The sequence below is a fragment of the Prunus persica genome, chromosome G5, assembly GCF_000346465.2.
Source record: "Prunus persica cultivar Lovell chromosome G5, Prunus_persica_NCBIv2, whole genome shotgun sequence".
Taxonomy (NCBI): Eukaryota; Viridiplantae; Streptophyta; class Magnoliopsida; order Rosales; family Rosaceae; genus Prunus; species Prunus persica.
In genome coordinates this window covers 12,307,441-12,324,515 of record NC_034013.1, presented here as the reverse complement: position 1 = coordinate 12,324,515, position 17,075 = coordinate 12,307,441, and the positions used below count along the sequence as shown (strand labels likewise).

The 17,075-nt window shown below is 36.6% G+C and overlaps 2 protein-coding genes and 1 long non-coding RNA gene across 3 annotated transcripts; all 3 read left to right on the top strand.

The window, feature by feature from the left end:
• Positions 3,349–4,237, top strand: LOC109949221. The gene is made up of 3 exons (XR_002271753.1): positions 3,349–3,480; positions 3,582–3,637; positions 3,780–4,237. It is a non-coding gene; the product is annotated as an uncharacterized LOC109949221 (long non-coding RNA).
• On the top strand, positions 6,050–6,835 carry LOC109949217. Its single transcript, XM_020564250.1, has 3 exons — positions 6,050–6,189; positions 6,291–6,346; positions 6,437–6,835. Exons 1-3 carry the CDS (start codon positions 6,129–6,131, stop codon positions 6,560–6,562), a joined length of 243 nt encoding a protein of 80 aa, XP_020419839.1. The 5' UTR covers positions 6,050–6,128; the 3' UTR covers positions 6,563–6,835.
• Positions 8,683–12,710, top strand: LOC18776342 (protein KINESIN LIGHT CHAIN-RELATED 1). The gene is made up of 3 exons (XM_007210207.2): positions 8,683–9,846; positions 10,780–11,688; positions 12,185–12,710. Exons 1-3 carry the CDS (start codon positions 9,194–9,196, stop codon positions 12,417–12,419), a joined length of 1,797 nt encoding a protein of 598 aa, XP_007210269.1. The 5' UTR covers positions 8,683–9,193; the 3' UTR covers positions 12,420–12,710.

Genomic DNA, 17,075 nt, shown 5'->3' with positions numbered 1-17,075 from the left:
CCCAAACAGCTCATAACAATTATAAAAAAAAAAAAAAAGCATCAACTCTTGGATTGCAACATGAATTCACGAATAACATGATGATGGTGACTGGTACATACATGCCCCAGCACCTGAGAAGGATGACATGATCATCATCAAAATTGACTGCCCCACTCTCCTCCCATTCCCATACTAAAAACACCATGGATTTTAATATTCATCAGGCCCCCACTGTCCTTTCTCATTAGATGGTGAGGACAAATGTTGGTCATTTGATGAAAAAAAAAAAGTAGGGCAGGGTGAAAATCTTGAAGCCCCTTCTCTCCCCCTGGACCTCAAAAATCCCATTATTCAGAGAAAAAGTTAAACACAGAAGCATGCATAATATGCATTGTGGTTTGCCCACTTTTGTTGATGTGATTTTCATCATCCTAATTGGATCAATTCAAACAAAAGTCAGCTTTGAAACGTTTCATTTCAATCAAATGCATCATCAAAACCACGTGGAATTCAATGGAAATATTGTGCTGCTGCTGCCGACAGTAGAGAACAGCAGGGTTTGATTTGAGAGATGAGAGTTGTGTGGTCAAGTTTAAAAGGGTTTTTCTTCTTTTTGTGGCCTTGAGAAAATGCAATCTGCCCATCACCACACAAGAAAAGAAGAACAAAAGTTGGATTGAGAATATGCAGAAGAGAAGTTGCTGCTTTGATAAAGTAAGCATGCAAGATGAACAGTAACATCTACAATCTTATGATCTGCAGGGCTTATCTATAGTTTGACCATCTACAATCTTCGGTCATCTCCAGTCATGGTCATAGGCCAAATATAGTCATAAAATAATCCAAAATTCATCTCCAGTTATGGACTAAAAAAAATTTGGCCAAATTTGAAGGGCCACATTTAGCTCTCCAACCAGGCTACTTGTAGCACAGCTTTGGCCTAGGGCAAATTTTTTTGTGGGCCCAGTGCATGTGCTTTCCAAAAAAAGAGTATCATGCGTGGATAAGAGCATAAAACATCTCGCGCAACTACAGATCTAATAACCAATATATTTTTTTTATATTTTAAAATGTTTTTATATTCGTTTTGTTTAATATATATATATATAATTGAATTTTGACCGTTGGAGGTCAGAACTATTGATTGAAGAGTTACTTTTTAAAAAAAATTATTTTAAACCTTTTAAAATATTCATTTCGTTTAAAAATTTGGTTATAACCGTTGGAGGTCAGAACCATTGAAATGCATCCCTTTAAAAAAAAAATTTCCTTTGTTGGCTTTATTATTATTATTTTAAAAAAAAATTTAAAAATTTAAAAAATGTCTATAAATACCTCAAAAAATTTCTCACTCATTTCATTCCACCTTTTTCTTACAAATTCTATCACATTCTCTACTTATTCACAACTTTTTACTTTTTCTTTTTGTCAAAAATTTTCCACACTCATTTCATCCAATCATTTCCTATAAATTTATTTTCTTTACTGTTTTTTGTTATTCACGTTGTTTGAAAAATGTCTCGGACTTTGAAGGGACAAAATGGTCACGAATGGAAGATGAACATCTTTGCAAGGCTTTCATAAAAGTCTCCGAAGATAGCGTTGTGGGTGCTAATCCCAAAAGTATGGGGCTTTGAGAATGCATCTCACCAAAAGACAGAGAGTCTATGGAAGGCATTATCAATCCTTCCATTTACAAAGAAAGGAAATGAAGTTGTGAGATATTGTCGAAAACACTCCATTTATTGACATTTGAAGATGAAGATAAGAGGTGCCACGTTGACAAAAATCTAATCGGAAATCTGAATAGTTGCTCCCAGACTGACATGTATCACTTGAAAATCATATCTGAAAAATTATTAAGATTCCTTCAATATAAGACATGCCACGTAGACACAAAATCTTATTAGAAATCTTGTTAAATGCTTATCAACGTACATGTATCATATATGGAATATTGTCTCTAAATAGTAGTTTAGTTAAATTAAACAATACATAGTTGTGAAATGTATGAGTGTTGTACCATAGTTTTTTTCAAAATAATAAAATATGAAGGGTCCTAAAATATAGTCATGCATGGTTGGATATGAAAAAATTTAACCATATACTATTCTTTAAAAAATTAATATTTTAGAGGGCTAAATTTATAACTTGGACTATATTTAGCCATATAATTGAAGATGAACTTATTTTATGCGTCCCCCCAAAAGTTGAAAAAACAGGACAAAAGCTTAATGAGGGTACACAAACAGATGATAGGGCTCATTTCAATTGTGTGCTTCCAAGCCTCCCATAGTGTTTCAGCTGTTTTCTGATTGTGGAGATGCACATAATATTTACATTGGCATGATGTGGTCCACCCAAAGACTGACCAATTCAATATACATTTACTTTATAAGGTTCACTTAATCTAACCCTAGCTTCAAATGCTTTGACATTGATTTCATTTGTTGGCTACGTAGAGAATGAGTATGAAATGTGTTTGAAAATTAAAAGCGTTTTAGTCACTGTATTTTGAGATTGCTTTTAGAAATGCTAGCTAAAAGCGTTTTATGACAATTAAAAGCGCTCTAGCAACATTATTGAGAGAACAAATTTTAAAATGCTTGCTTATGGCTCTTAGAATTGTTTTCCAGTGCCTTTTGCTAGGTGCTTCTCTAGGAAACACTTCCATTTTTAATAAAAATATTGACGTTCTAATAAAAACACTTTTACTAAAAGTGCTTACGAGTAGAAGTTCTTTCTATCGAAATAGAACCAAACGAGCCCTAAATATGTTGCTGATAAGACTTCCCTCGACTAAAGTGTGAAGTAAAAAGCCCTAGTTTTTGTAGCTATATATCCCCATTAAACAGGAGCTTTTATATGTTCAAGTCTTTCTCCCCCAAATATTATAATTGGTAAAATAGAAATTAAGTTTCTGCAACCAAAGTGGTACCTCTTCCCTCATAATATTGTGTAGCCGACAAGTGCAGCTTGGTAAAAGGAACACTTAGAGAAAAAAAGAAAAAGAAGAAGAAACCCACTATAATTTGATACTTTGAATCAGTTTTGAGATAAGTGACATATCCTACAACCCACAACACAAAATATGGAGTTTGAGCCATGCAAGCATCACTTTTGTTTCTATCCATAAATATATTTCTTTTTTTTTTTTAGGTGCAAGTCCATATCTATTTTGGTGTCTTAAAAGTTTAAGCTATAATGACAGAGATTAGTCATGTTAGTGTGGTTTGACTTTGTAGCAATTGCGTACACACAAAAAAACTCACCACCATTCAAAGCTTTGAGTAAGTTGCAGTTGCACCATGAAATAGTAGCCCTAGTTCCTTCCCCTTCCAAACCATATAAAAGCAACAAATCCCTTGCCCCTTAAATCTCAACTTGCCTTGCCTTCTGAGAACAAACACCACCATTTTTACAATTCACCATTCACCATGGATACCAATATCAAAACCTGTCTTCTCCTTCTCTTGCTCTTTCTCGACACTTCTTCAGGTGATGAACGTGAACATGATACTAATAATGTGTTATCAGTTAATTAATTTTGCTAGATGATTTTAGAAAGCTCAAGTGTTATACATTTTTATTTCCTGCAGGCAGCAGAGTGAAGGGCTTTAGACATGTTATATATCCTGCAAATCCACCAAGAGAGGTAACTCGGTTACATTAATTTTACATGAATGAAAAAAATAATATCTTTGTAGTAAATTTACATTTTTTTTTTGTTTGCTTCTTCCTTTTTCCTTCTTTTTTGTGGGGTTTCTGCTAATTTGTGTTATGTTTTTGTGTTGAAGGTCATTGGTGACATGGAGATGAGAGAGCTCATTGCAGCTCATGCTATGTTGGACTACGAAAAGCCAATACCAAACCCAAGGCACGAAAAAGGGAGGCCAGGTGGTGGTAATTAGTGAAAATCTGTCCTTCCATTTTCTTACTCTAATGTCACAGCAATCAATAAATGGTGCTCTGCCTATAAGGAGGGGATGTGAGGGGCTATCAGATCATTATATCATAAGCACTATGGAATAAATAAAAAGGTTAAAAAATTTAGAAGAAATGTATAATTTCCTAAGTGGATAGAGTAACACAAATCATATATGTTCAATGCCAATCACCATATAAAAATGGGTTATTGGTTGTGACAGAAAGGGTTGAAATGGTGAGACCAAATGTATTGCTATTATTTTCTTCCAAAGATTATTGACCTATGTTCTTATATCCCCTTGAGTCTTGATAAATTCCACTGCAATTACATTATGTCTGCCATTAATGAAACAAAGATATGACTTGCTGCAAAACACCAATTAGCTCATTGCTAAGATGCCAACCGACATGAAAGGTATATCAATTATGAGGTTATCCAACCCAACATCTTTGATTTGTTTTGTTTTGTTTTCTTCGATGCAAACGATATTGGGGGAGGGGAGAATAGAACACAAAAGGTTCAGCCCCTTGCACCTTACAACTCAAATTTTAACCCCCTGAGTATAGAGGTAAGAGAGTTGTGTGATTTAGCAGCTTTGACATATGTTGAGCTGCTGGTATAATTATAAAGCTTATATGAAAGGTGGTAACAGCAAAGCAAGAGTCATCTTGGTCTTGCCAACCACATAGATTTCACGGTGAAGGCACAGTGAATAATAATTACTAATTAGCAGAAATTGTGCTGGGAAGGCACTAAGCCTAGTAATGGGACTATAGTTTTCTTCAATATGAAGCTGTCAAAACACAGAAAGTCAACTCTTGAGAAAGTTCTGGGATATAATGATTTGATGACCACCATTCATATGCATCACAGAATTTCTGTAAGCAAAATGGTGACATTTCTGATGCGTTATGACAATCCCATGGCCAAAAAAACAAAAGGAGAAACCACTGTTTGATAGAAAAGCAACCAAAGCTAAGCTGTAAAAGAAATTTGACAAAATTAGAAACAGTGAAGATTTGATTGGAGAAGTGAAAACATTCAAGTGTTCTATTCTTAACTGGGACAGTAAATAAAATGGATGCCATTGTATGCATGAGAAGAAAATACAAAATAAAAGGCCAAAGGACATCTAATTTTCTGTTTCTTGGGAAATTGAGCATCTGGGGTTTTAATTTTTTTTTTCCAGGAAAGCTGTTGTGTTTGGGAAGTAGGCCTTTGTTATGATGTTACCCGACAAGCTCAAGTTGTGCAAGCCAACATGGGATTGGAATCTTCATCATTTTTACAACTTTAAAAAAATTGCTTTGCAAGGGCCAGCATTATCAACATGAAACCCTTATGGAAGTGAGTTTATTTTAAATAGCAAAACAGGTGTCAGGAGCCAACTCAACTAATTAAATTATGATTAATCTTATCTTAGGACTGGGTCATGGTACTATATGTGAACTTTTGTGCCAACCCCAGAGGGCTCATGCTCATGAAAGATGTGAATTTTTAAGTTTAAGCAAATTCCAATAGGCGTGTCAATCCTGCAGCCTCCAGCAAAAAGAATTTTTAAAAAAAAGTTAGAATAAAATATTCTGACAGAACAAGCAAACCTGTAACTTCTGTTTTCACAGAGATCAATAACACTGAAGTTCACAGCTAGCATTTCTTTCTAAAGCCCCTCTGTTTTAACTTTTTTAACCTAACAGATGCTTTCAAAATGATTTTGTTCCCGTTTCACGTAAGCTCTTCTCAAATTTTTGGGCAAATAGAACTTATAAACTGCTATAAGGAAACTATAAATGGAGTGATACCTAACATCTGAAAGTGACCCACAAATTAAAGGCATGAATTGATTGAATAGTTAGATAGATCAAAAGGGAAGTGAATTCTAAAAGGTGAACAAAACCCACAAGCTACGTTGTATTTGTCTGTCACATTTCCACACTTAATGCTTGTTCTTGTGACACATAAAAGGAGATACAAAAGCTTTTGATGTTAAGGAATTTAAGTGCAGTTGACTTTGAGGTGGGGGATAATATTAATGGGGTATTGTAATTTTCACAATCATGTCACAAGGCTTTTGTGCAAGGCTCATCATGACTTCCTCTTTTGGCTCCATTTCCTCCCACTCACCATAAAAAGCAGGCCATAGGGCTTCTCCTCCAAACACTGAAACTCATACAACAGCAGTAAGCTAGGGAAAGAAAATTAAAAAAACCTAGCCAAGATGCTTCCTCAAGTCAAGATTTTCATCATCCTCTTCCTGCTCTTTGATTTGCCAATTTCAGGTAAGAAGTGGTTTGAGCATGCAAATCTCTTTAGTTCCAGTTTTTCTGCAGCTGAGGTAGGAAAAATGAACCAAACCCTCTTCTTCTTTTTTGATTTACAGGTAGAGCTGACAACTTCAAGGATGGCATGGAGCTCACCTACTCAAGTGGTCATGAGGTAAAGCTATATACAAACTATGTAGAAGTTTCTTAGTGATTTTAGATGAATTAAATAATTAAACTTCTGCTTATTGATCTATATATGTAGGTGAATATTATTGAGATGATGAAAGGGAGAAAGCTGCTTCTTGCACTTGATGCAATGCTGGATTATCAGGAGCCAGGGGCCAATCCAGGGCATGAACCACGTAAAGGTGGAGGTAGAGGTCCTTGAATATCTAGATGTGATCACCTACTTGGCCGCCTAGCTATGAACTCTTGTGAAAACCTCAGGAGAGAGTGATGATGTGTTGTGTTTCTGATAATGATTGAGTGAGAGAGAGAGAGAGAGAGAGAGAGAGAGAGAGAGAGAGAGAGAGAGAGAGAGAGAGAGAGAGAGAGAGTTTTTATATTTTCGGTGTGAAAACTGTGAATACCATGAATGTCTTTCTGGAATTAAATCTTAGAAATATATATATGTGGGAGATGTGAAACCTCTATCTATGCAGTGCAAGTCCTTTATATATATGCTTATCTTCATTAAACCTAGAATGAATATGAACAAAACATATATATGTTTTTGGGGTTGTAAGTAATTGCAGGTTCTAAAATGCTAAGACAGTGAGCAATCATGAATATCAAAGACAAAGAAAAGGTCATGCTGTGAGCTTCCTCTTCAACCAGAAGAGAGGAGACAGTTAATTAAAGTCACAAAACTAAGGAAATTAATCTTGTTCATTCAGCACAAGACTAAAATATATGATGATGATGAATAGGTAAGTTTTTAAGCAAATCCAAGATTGGGTGAAATTCGTAAGAAATTTAAATTTAACTTCATGCTTAGCATTTTGGTAAGGAAAGGAATATCCAGTTGCCTGCAGAACATGAATATAGCAGACCCTATCACATAAATATGCAAGAGCTGTATTCTCTTCAAGAAATAAAACCAGGGCAAAAGGAATAAACAAAAGATAATAAAGGACAATATATATTTCAAATAATTGTTCTTCTTTGCTCTCTCTCTGCAACTCTGCCAGTGAGAAAGAAAGCACATATGATTTCAGGCTCCTTTCCAACTGGTTCATTTTCCTTCAGTCTTCCTTGAACTTTCCTTGCATGTTCCACAGCTGCTTCTTTGTTACTTTTTTCCTGCATTTTGCATGTAGTCAAAACGGATATATAAAAAAACTAGACTCCAGTTGTTCCATTTATGGTATTTTTTTTATCAGTCTCAACATACATATGTACTTCTGCAAAATCAGCATGAGAGAGAGAGAGAGAGAGAGAGAGAGAGTCCATCTAATACTGGAAAATAAAAATAGGAGACAGCATGTAGGTGCACATAGGTGAAGAAATTGAACCGAAAGTGCAAGGCATTCCATTCCAAAGGAAAAACGAAGAAAAGATGGTTAGGTGAAACTAAAGGACACGCCTCATTTTACTTTTGTTGTCTTTCTCTCTTACCTGGAAATTAAGCTTTGTGAGTTTTGAGGGCACACCTTGTATTTTCACTTCACTTTTAATCTAATCTAATTATTAACCTTCTCTTATTGCATTAGTTCAATTTTCAAGTACTCAAAGTAGTTAAGTGTACAACTTCGTGATAAGTAAGCTATTGAGCTCTATGATTTTGCCTCCAGCAGCACCAACAACAAAACCTTCTTAATGGCTTAATGCACATTATTCTATAATTTACTCCTATCTAACAGACAAATCGGAGGAAGTTGATGGAAAGAATCAATAACACGGAAATGGTCATATATAATTTGACGATTAAACAATCTAAACAATCAAATTCCGGGAGAAAATTGATAAGCTAGGTTGTAGTTCAAAAACTATTGCTAGGACTAAGAACATCTCCAACAGTAGTAACAAATAAAACACTTCAAATTGAAGTTTGTTGATCCACGTGAGAATTTGAATAGCCTTATTTGCTACATGAATAATTTTTGCTCCAATAGACTCTTCAATTCAATTAATGCAATATCATGGAAAAGAATGAAAGCATGTGAAAAATGTTTATGTATTTATTATATGAAAAGAAAAAAAATACATGTTTTTAACATTTTCAAGGTGGGTTTTGTTTTTCCAAAGTAAAATTAAATGTTTGCAGAGCGAAAGTCAACGTACCAGTCCTGAAGAGAGAGAAAGATGTAAGTTTGATGACTGAAGTTGAATAAGTTGTTGGAAAGAGTTTTTCTGACGTGACTCACCTATTTTAGAATTTTAAAACTATTGAATAGGCTGTTGGAGATGCTTTAAAGTCATAAAAGTTAAAAGAGTAAATTATAACTGCAAATTAAGCAGGCATGATTCTACTTGTATTATAAGATCACAATATAAATAGCATGGCCCTTATAAATTTTAAAAAAGGAACAAAAAAAATAGCATGGCCTTATACCAGTAACGCAGCGCCACGCGTCTGCTACAACGGTACAATCATTTAATTTGCTTGCCTCCAGTAAGAAGCTGCCAACGCTGGGTCAAAGCCGATGCCGAAGTTACTATTTTACCCCGCGCAAAAAAAATACTGAAACCAACCACCACCACCACCTCCATCACACTTTGCCAGCACAGTCTAGAGAGACATCTGATCTGCATCTTCAACTCTCTTCTCTCTCTCTCTCTCTTCCTGTGACTTTCTCTCTCCTCCACACAGTCGTCGGTCTCAGATAATTAAATCCACTCCACACTAATCAGTTTGTTGAGCATGGTAGCAAGTTCTAATCCTTTAATTAACTTGACTTAATTACATCATTAACCCAAAACACACTCTCTGTTTCTCTGTTTTATTCATCAAACCCAAACCTCTCCTTCTCTCTCTCTACAATTCACAAGCCCCTTTTCTTCTTCTTGTTCAACGAAGATGCCGGGTTTGGTCTCCGTCAAAACCCCGCCCGACTCCGCCCCGCTCCGAATCTCAGTCCCGGATCCCCAACCCCAGCCCCAAAGATCCGAACCCGCCCCAATTTCCAAAACCCCCTCGCCCCACCATAAAAAACCGCCATCCCCGTCCCCCTCCCGATCCAAACCCTCACCCACCCGATCTAAGAAGCCCCAACCCGCTTCCCCCGACCCGATTCTCGCCGATGCCTCACTCGACAACCCGGATCTCGGCCCGTTTCTCCTCAAGCTGGCTCGAGACACCATCGCCTCCGGCGAAGGCCCGAACAAGGCTTTGGACTATGCGGTCCGGGCCTCCAAGTCGTTCGAGCGGTGCGCCGTCGAAGGCGAGCCCAGCCTGGACCTAGCGATGAGCTTGCACGTGCTGGCGGCTATATACTGTAGCTTAGGCCGGTTCGAGGAAGCGGTTCCGGTTCTGGACCGGGCGATTCGGGTACCCGAGGTCCAGAGAGGTTCGGATCACGCGCTCGCGGCGTTCTCGGGCCACATGCAGCTGGGAGACACGTACTCGATGCTGGGACAGGTGGACCGGTCCATTGAGTGCTATGAGGAGGGCTTGAAGATCCAGATCGAGGCTTTGGGTGACACTGATCCCAGAGTTGGTGAAACTTGCAGGTCTAAATTTCCCTGCTTTTTACTTTTATTTTCAATTTTGTGGGTTGCCGTGCATGGGTTTTTGTGTGTGCTTATAAGGATCGGTTTAATTGTTTGGAGATTGCTGAAAAGATTAGTTCTTTTATTTTATTTTCTCTTGTAGAAGTAATATTAATGGTTTTTGTTTGAGATTTCTTTGGATAATGGGTCAAAGATGGAAGATATATAGTGCGGTTTAAAAAACTCGGTAGAGAATTATGGTAGAATGCGTAGCCAAATTTGGAGAATTTGTTAATAGTTTCTGCCAGTGTTTATTATGCGGGCTGAAAATTTGGGCCTTGAAATGTAGAACACAATCAAATTTGACCAAATGTGAAGGAAACAAAGATAAATAAGTATATTTAAACTGGGGCAAAATCGAGAAATTGAACTGATTGGTTGACTGTAACTTGAGGTTAGCATATTGTTAAGCTCATTGCGTAATTGACCTTGGTGTTCATGTTCGTTAAACTCATTTCCAAATTGATAAGTTTTGAAAACATTTGCATGTAATGTGGGTTGATGCCAATATGAACTGAATTTGGCGGGACAGAATAAGGCTTTCTTTTCCTGAAATGCTTAAGTTGAAATGAAACACCTGGGATACATGGCATAAACATTGACTTGACACAGTATTGTTTTCTAGGTATCTACCCTGGAGAAAGGGATAGATTCTTAAGGGGCTTTTATGAAATCAGCTACCAGTTAAAGATGCAATGCTATCAACCACATATCAATTATAGTTGTGCAAGTGTTTTGCTTCCCAGAGTGTGTCTTGTGTCTTTTTCTTTTTGGGTTAATATTTTTTTTGAAATGAATGCTTAAATTCTTCAACTGAACTAAGCTAATTTTAGTGATGGCTTGAAATAAAGTTAGAGCAATTGAATTTTAAGTGAACCGGGGTTGGATATGCAGATATTTAGCTGAGGCCCATGTCCAAGCAATGCAGTTTGAAAGAGCAGAAGAATTGTGCAAGAAAACTCTTGAAATTCACCGTGCTCATAGTGAACCAGCATCTCTTGAAGAGGCAGCTGACCGCCGGCTGATGGCTCTCATATGTGAGGCAAAGGGAGATTATGAATCAGCACTTGAACATCTTGTCCTTGCCAGCATGGCAATGATTGCAAATGGGCAAGAAAATGAGGTTGCTGCTATTGATGTCAGCATAGGTAACATTTACATGTCTCTTTGTCGCTTTGATGAGGCCATCTTCTCTTATCAGAAGGCACTCACTGTTTTAAAGTCATCAAAGGGCGACAACCACCCTTCTGTTGCCTCTGTCTTTGTTCGCCTTGCTGACTTATATCATAGAACCGGAAAGATCCGAGAGTCCAAATCATATTGTGAGAATTCCCTGAGGATATATGTGAAGCCTGTGCCTGGAACAACGGCAGAAGAGATTTCTGGTGGGTTGACTGAAATTTCAGCCATTTATGAATCCATGGATGAGCCTGAGGAGGCACTTAAGCTGTTGCAGAAGGCGATGAAGTTGTTGGAGGATAAACCAGGACAGCAAAGCACAATTGCTGGAATAGAAGCACGGATGGGAGTGATGTTTTGCATGCTTGGGAGATATGAAGAAGCAAGGAGCTCTTTTGAGAGTGCTGTAGTGAAACTTAGAGCTAGTGGAGAGAAGAAGTCGCCCTTCTTTGGGGTTGTGCTGAACCAGATGGGATTGGCTTGTGTACAGTTGTTCAAGATAGATGAGGCTGCTGAGTTGTTTGAAGAAGCGAGGGGGATATTAGAACAAGAGTGTGGTCCTTGTCATCAAGATACTCTTGGAATATATAGCAATCTCGCTGCAACCTATGATGCTATGGGGAGGTAATATATTGAGTCCTCTGCTTGCATTTTTTTGGCTCAAGATGGTAGCATGTTTCTCATTTGCGTGAACACTCCATGCAAAAGCTATTATTTTGTTCTATATGGGCTGTCCCTTTGTTGCTCATCTTCTTTAGAAACGGAAAAATGTGTATGACCCTTGTAGCCAGGGTGTTGATAGTCAGGAATTGGGTGTTAGCACCTGCATATCCCCCAAAATTGGCACTAGTGGATTGCAATCCATTTTCCAGACTTTTATCGTATCTTGTTACTGGCCTTGAATGAGGTTTTTTGACTGCCTCAGTCATGTCTGTCTTCCAGGTTTACATCATTTGCATACTCTGGAAACATAATTTTCTTTGCCCCTTTCGCTTTTATTATGCCAAGTATTCTATGTGTGTTTACCGAGAATGTGCCAGTGCCACTGATAAACGTAGGAACTTGATTATTATGCCCTGAAAATTCAGTTGTTAACAAATCTTTTGTGGATCTTTTTCAGAGTTGAAGATGCAATTGAAATTTTGGAGTATGTCCTTAAACTGCGAGAAGAAAAGCTCGGAATTGCAAATCCTGATTTCGAAGATGAGAAGAGAAGACTAACTGAGCTTCTGAAAGAAGCAGGTAGGACTCGAGACAGAAAAGCAAAGTCACTGGAAAACCTTATTGATCCAAACTCGAAGAAGACGAAGAAAGAGGGCACAAAGAGGTGGGGTGGCTTGGGCTTCAGACTTTGAAAGGAAAAACCCGGCAAGATTTTATTCAAAAGAAAAAAGATCTCCACTTCCATTTCTTTCAGCTCTCCTGCACCTGCACATTCTGTAACATAGATCAAGATCATGTATAGGCTTGACGTTTTAATTTGGCGAGGTTTTCTGTTTCTCGAGTTTTGAATTTCTCTCTTCTTTTTTTTTTCCTTCTCTGATAATGTTTTATTGAATGTCTGCATTGTAAGCTTGAAGCTGTTCACTGAAAAGAAAAATATGCATTTGAGTGAATAAAATTCACATGTATGTTTTCCCGTCTCATTCTTGAGTTCATACATTTTTCAAGCATCTCAGTACTCTACAAAATATCCTAAATAGTCCAAGAGGTTAACTAAAATTTCACCTCTGCCACCCAGCAGTGCAGAGCCCACAGAAAAGCTTCGACTTGCATCTGCGATGTACATGTAGACCTCATACTTAAGAGGATCAATAAACAGACCAGACTTGACTAATTTTAAAACATTGAGAAAGTTTACCAATAGACACTTTTGCCCAAATTGATGCTTGGGTGAGCACAACTTTAGGCAACTTCAAATTAAAAAACTTTTTTTCTTTTTCTTTTTTCTCTAGTATAATTCAGGGAGACGGATTTTGCCAAGGTCTACGTACCGCACATGTGTGGGCAATTTCTAACTATTGATCAAATGTTAGTTTTCAATGATTTATAGTCAATAATCACCCACTTAAATATCAATTTCTAATAATATACAGTCAGAAATTACTCACAGACGTGAAGTTTTAAAATACATGTCTCTTCATATAAGAATGATTAATTGTGAGACTTTAAATAACTTTAAGACACATTCTTGCTTTGTTTCCCAACTTGTGTTTGTATACCACCTTAATCGATGGTGCCCATGATTTTGCCAGGAAATGCCAGCACTCATTATTATACCAGTTTCCTTAAGAATCTGGTCTCCATTATTTGCCCTGAATCATATTCTCAGCTCTTTATAACTGACAAGATATAAAATACTCGTGCAATATTAATTCTCTGGATCAAGCAAATAGTTCCTGGGCAATTTCGGCTGAAGAGGTATATGGGATTAATGGGTTGATGGCAACCCAATCAAAGTAAAGTCTTCTCTTTAATGTGACAACTTGAAAAGGAGAATAATTAAAGACACATATAATAAAAGAATTCAAGGTTCTCATCAATTATTTGACACTTTAGGTAAGTTTTTTTCACCACTGCTATGCTCAGCGAATAATGTCCTAAGTTAACTTGTCACTTGCTCAAATCCGACAGCCTACATTGTAACATCATTTATACCTAATGCGCAAGGCATAATGTTCGATAAACATATTTGGTAAATAAATTTGACGAACCTAGTGTTATTCGAAAGTATTACGCACCAACATTTTGACAAATGAAATTAGATGAGCATTGGCCTTATATTGGGTCCATCAACACCTTGGCATGAAATACTTGAGCGATGAAGAGAAATATTATTCCTAATTTAGATATTAAGATAACAAAGAACAAGAATTTGAAGGTACGTAGTTCCATAATGAAATATTTATATATATATATATGTCTATGACTTGACTTGAAATGAAATATTTGCCAATTCTTTTTTCTTTTTGGTGCTGTAAATTTTTGAGCCTCACACTTTGTACACAAAGTCATGTCCCACCTTACCTCCTTCATGTCAGTCCAAATATTAGTCTTTATCAGAATTTGATTCACCAGACAGATAGATATATACATCATTAATCTCATAGATGAAAGGAATATGTTCACATCAAACCCTACGCCGGCCTAATATGCAAATGCAAGCCTTGCCATTGATCTGAAACACTGCCTGTTTGTTGATAGAGACTCAATTCTTCTGCCACTAGTTGATGTCTAAAGTGTGTGTGTGCGTGCGTGCTGTGAATTAACCATTGGTCTGCATCGTGAGTAGGTTGATTTTGGATGTATTTGTGTGACTAAACTTCTGCATTAGACTCAAAAGATTGCATTGTTCTTTCCAATTTCCCTTTCCATCATTAAAGAGACAATTAGTAAGTGTCAAAGTTGAGTTTGAATTCTCCGTGGAAGCTTTTGTATGGTGTTGATTGTATGTCTACGTTTAAAGCTAGGTCACTTTAGACTTTTTGTTCTTTTCTAGTTATTACTTGTTGAATATAAATCCTAAATACTGAACTCTAAATCTAAAACGCTCATATTTTAAACAAGAAACGGAATTATATATATATATATATATATATATATATTCAAAAGCACAAGATTAGTACCAAAAAGAATAGCAGATGATCCTAATCTTTCAAAATTGGCTACCAAGAATTTTTTTGTTTTTTATTTTGTTTTCCCACCCATTGTCATGGCAACTCAAGGGTAATCACTGTTGACATGAGATTAATTTTGATAAGATAAATTTTATTATACTTATGATATGAGGACAGGAATTTGTATGAATTTTTGGTTTGGAAAGTGAAGAATATTGTTAAGTTTTTTTCTTTTTTGTATTTTTACCAATTTTTATTAGACAAAAATTGGTGAAAAAAAAAATTGCATCAAACTCCCCAAGAAATGCCACGTGGCGCACACCACTTTTTGTTTGGTGTTTGCTGGCATGATGCACATGCGGTAGCGTTAAAAAAAATTTATTCATTGACGTCAACGCCTTTAGGCAGCAGCTTGGGATGATCTCGCCTTTAGGCTTGCGGCTTGCCTGGTCTTGGTGGACTCCACCTCCTGCCCAGGTTGGAAATGCTTGGTGGGACGGGTTTTGCCGGCCCAGGGGGCCTTTTGCCATGTTAAAATCCACCGATGAAAGTACTCTTAGAGCATTTTCACCCATTTGCAGTGGCAAAAAGTAAGGGGAGACAAGGGTCATGAATAGTGCCTGTCCTAGCAATTTTTTTGTTGATTTTTCACCCATTGCCATGACAATCCAAGGGCAACCACTATTCACATGAGTTATGAAGAGAAGAATTTGTATAGATTTTTGGTATGGGAAATGAAGAATATGGCTAGGTATTTATTTTTTTAAAAATTCTGACATCACAACCTCATGCAACAGTTCAGGCTGTTCTTACTTTTGAGCTTGCCAGAGCGTAGTGGAACCCACACCTTGCTTGGGCAGTTTTGTACCGCTCAAGCTGCATTTCTTGACCTGAACACCTTTTTGCTAGGGTTGGGCTGTCCTCTAAAAGTGCTTAGAACTGTAATTATAAACTAACGAGTAATATCCAGTGATTTATTTTCCCACTCTTTTGGGTAAAATTAAAATATCCATTACATTTCACCAGTTTTTGGGTTTAATAATAGAAGCTTCCACGAAAGGCATGAACCATTTATAATAGAAAAAAAAACCCGTGACTCTATGTCACTGGTGGCATAGATTGACAGAGGTGCACTGAAAGTCAAAAAGGGTTCTTCAAATAATCCAAATGCACTTCATATATATTATTATAATATGTAAATAATGGCCAAATGAATATGAATCGAAATCCATATGCCTTTTTTTGTACACGTTCATAAAGGGTTAAATGAATATGAATCGAAATCCAATTAAAACATATAATATAAACCAAAACATGCATCAATTCACATTAGAATATTACCATCATCATCAAAGGGAGAGTGGAATTGTATATAATATTGGTGCAATTTCTCTATTTTGTGCACGTAGCAGGGCACCTTCTGAATGATTTGATGAACAGAATCGTATCAAAGCACAGAGAATTATTCATGCAAATCGGTGTTGGACATTGGCCATTAGGCCTACCTTGAAAAATTATTACAAAACCTCCACACACACACACACACAAAAAAAAAAAAAAAGTAAACTCCAACAGTTTCAACGAAAAAGATAGTTAACTGTCTCTCAAATTTTTGGACTGCTTTAAGGTCGATTCGGTAGACAGGGTGACCTAATTAGTCTATATGTATCTGTTATCAGTCGTGTTTTGGACTGCTGGCTCACTCACTTTAACTGAAATCTTGATGCCTGTGTATCTGATATTAGTTCTTTTTGGCCAGATTAAATGTCCCCGTGCTACAAATCAAGATCAAGTTAATATAAAAAAATAATAATAATAAAAACGAAGATGTGGGCCCTATAATGCCACGTAGGTAACTAATGGTGAGATATGACGAAAACCCTAACGACGGAAACACATTGTAACAAATTTAAAAGACCGGAGTATCTAATTGTAAAAATTGAAAATATAGGAATTAACATGTCTTAAGAATGTAACCACATGATACTAAACTATAATTAACCCTATTAGAACTGATTTTGTACACATGCTTTTGTGTTGAATTTGATGCTAATTAAATTTACTTAAAATACAAGTTAATTATTACTTAACAAAAACAAGATATCATGATCAATAATAGGCAACGTTAATTGAATGCATGACCAACTCACATTCGAACTTAGACGGTGTGACTCACTTGTCACCCACCGTTGTACTTTCATGTGGACCTCTCGAATTTAATATCTTCCTTTTCACCAAAGATAAATTGGAATTTTATTTTTTTTAAAAGAAGTCGATGGCCGTCCAGTTATTGAAAAAAAAACAAAAAATCTATGACCCACCTGCTCTGCTCACAATTATTCTTAGAAGAAAATAAAATATATAAAAAAGAAAGCCAAATCCGTAATTATATGG

Bases quoted from the DNA above. Each gene is read 5' to 3' on its own strand.
- LOC109949217 (XM_020564250.1), top strand. From the start codon at position 6,129: ATGCTTCCTCAAGTCAAGATTTTCATCATCCTCTTCCTGCTCTTTGAT. The intron at 6,190-6,290 runs GTAAGAAGTGGT...TTTGATTTACAG, and splicing joins CTTTGATTTGCCAATTTCAG to GTAGAGCTGACAACTTCAAG. The intron at 6,347-6,436 runs GTAAAGCTATAT...CTATATATGTAG, and splicing joins CCTACTCAAGTGGTCATGAG to GTGAATATTATTGAGATGAT.
- LOC18776342 (XM_007210207.2), top strand. From the start codon at position 9,194: ATGCCGGGTTTGGTCTCCGTCAAAACCCCGCCCGACTCCGCCCCGCTC. The intron at 9,847-10,779 runs GTCTAAATTTCC...TTGGATATGCAG, and splicing joins AGAGTTGGTGAAACTTGCAG to ATATTTAGCTGAGGCCCATG. The intron at 11,689-12,184 runs GTAATATATTGA...GATCTTTTTCAG, and splicing joins ACCTATGATGCTATGGGGAG to AGTTGAAGATGCAATTGAAA.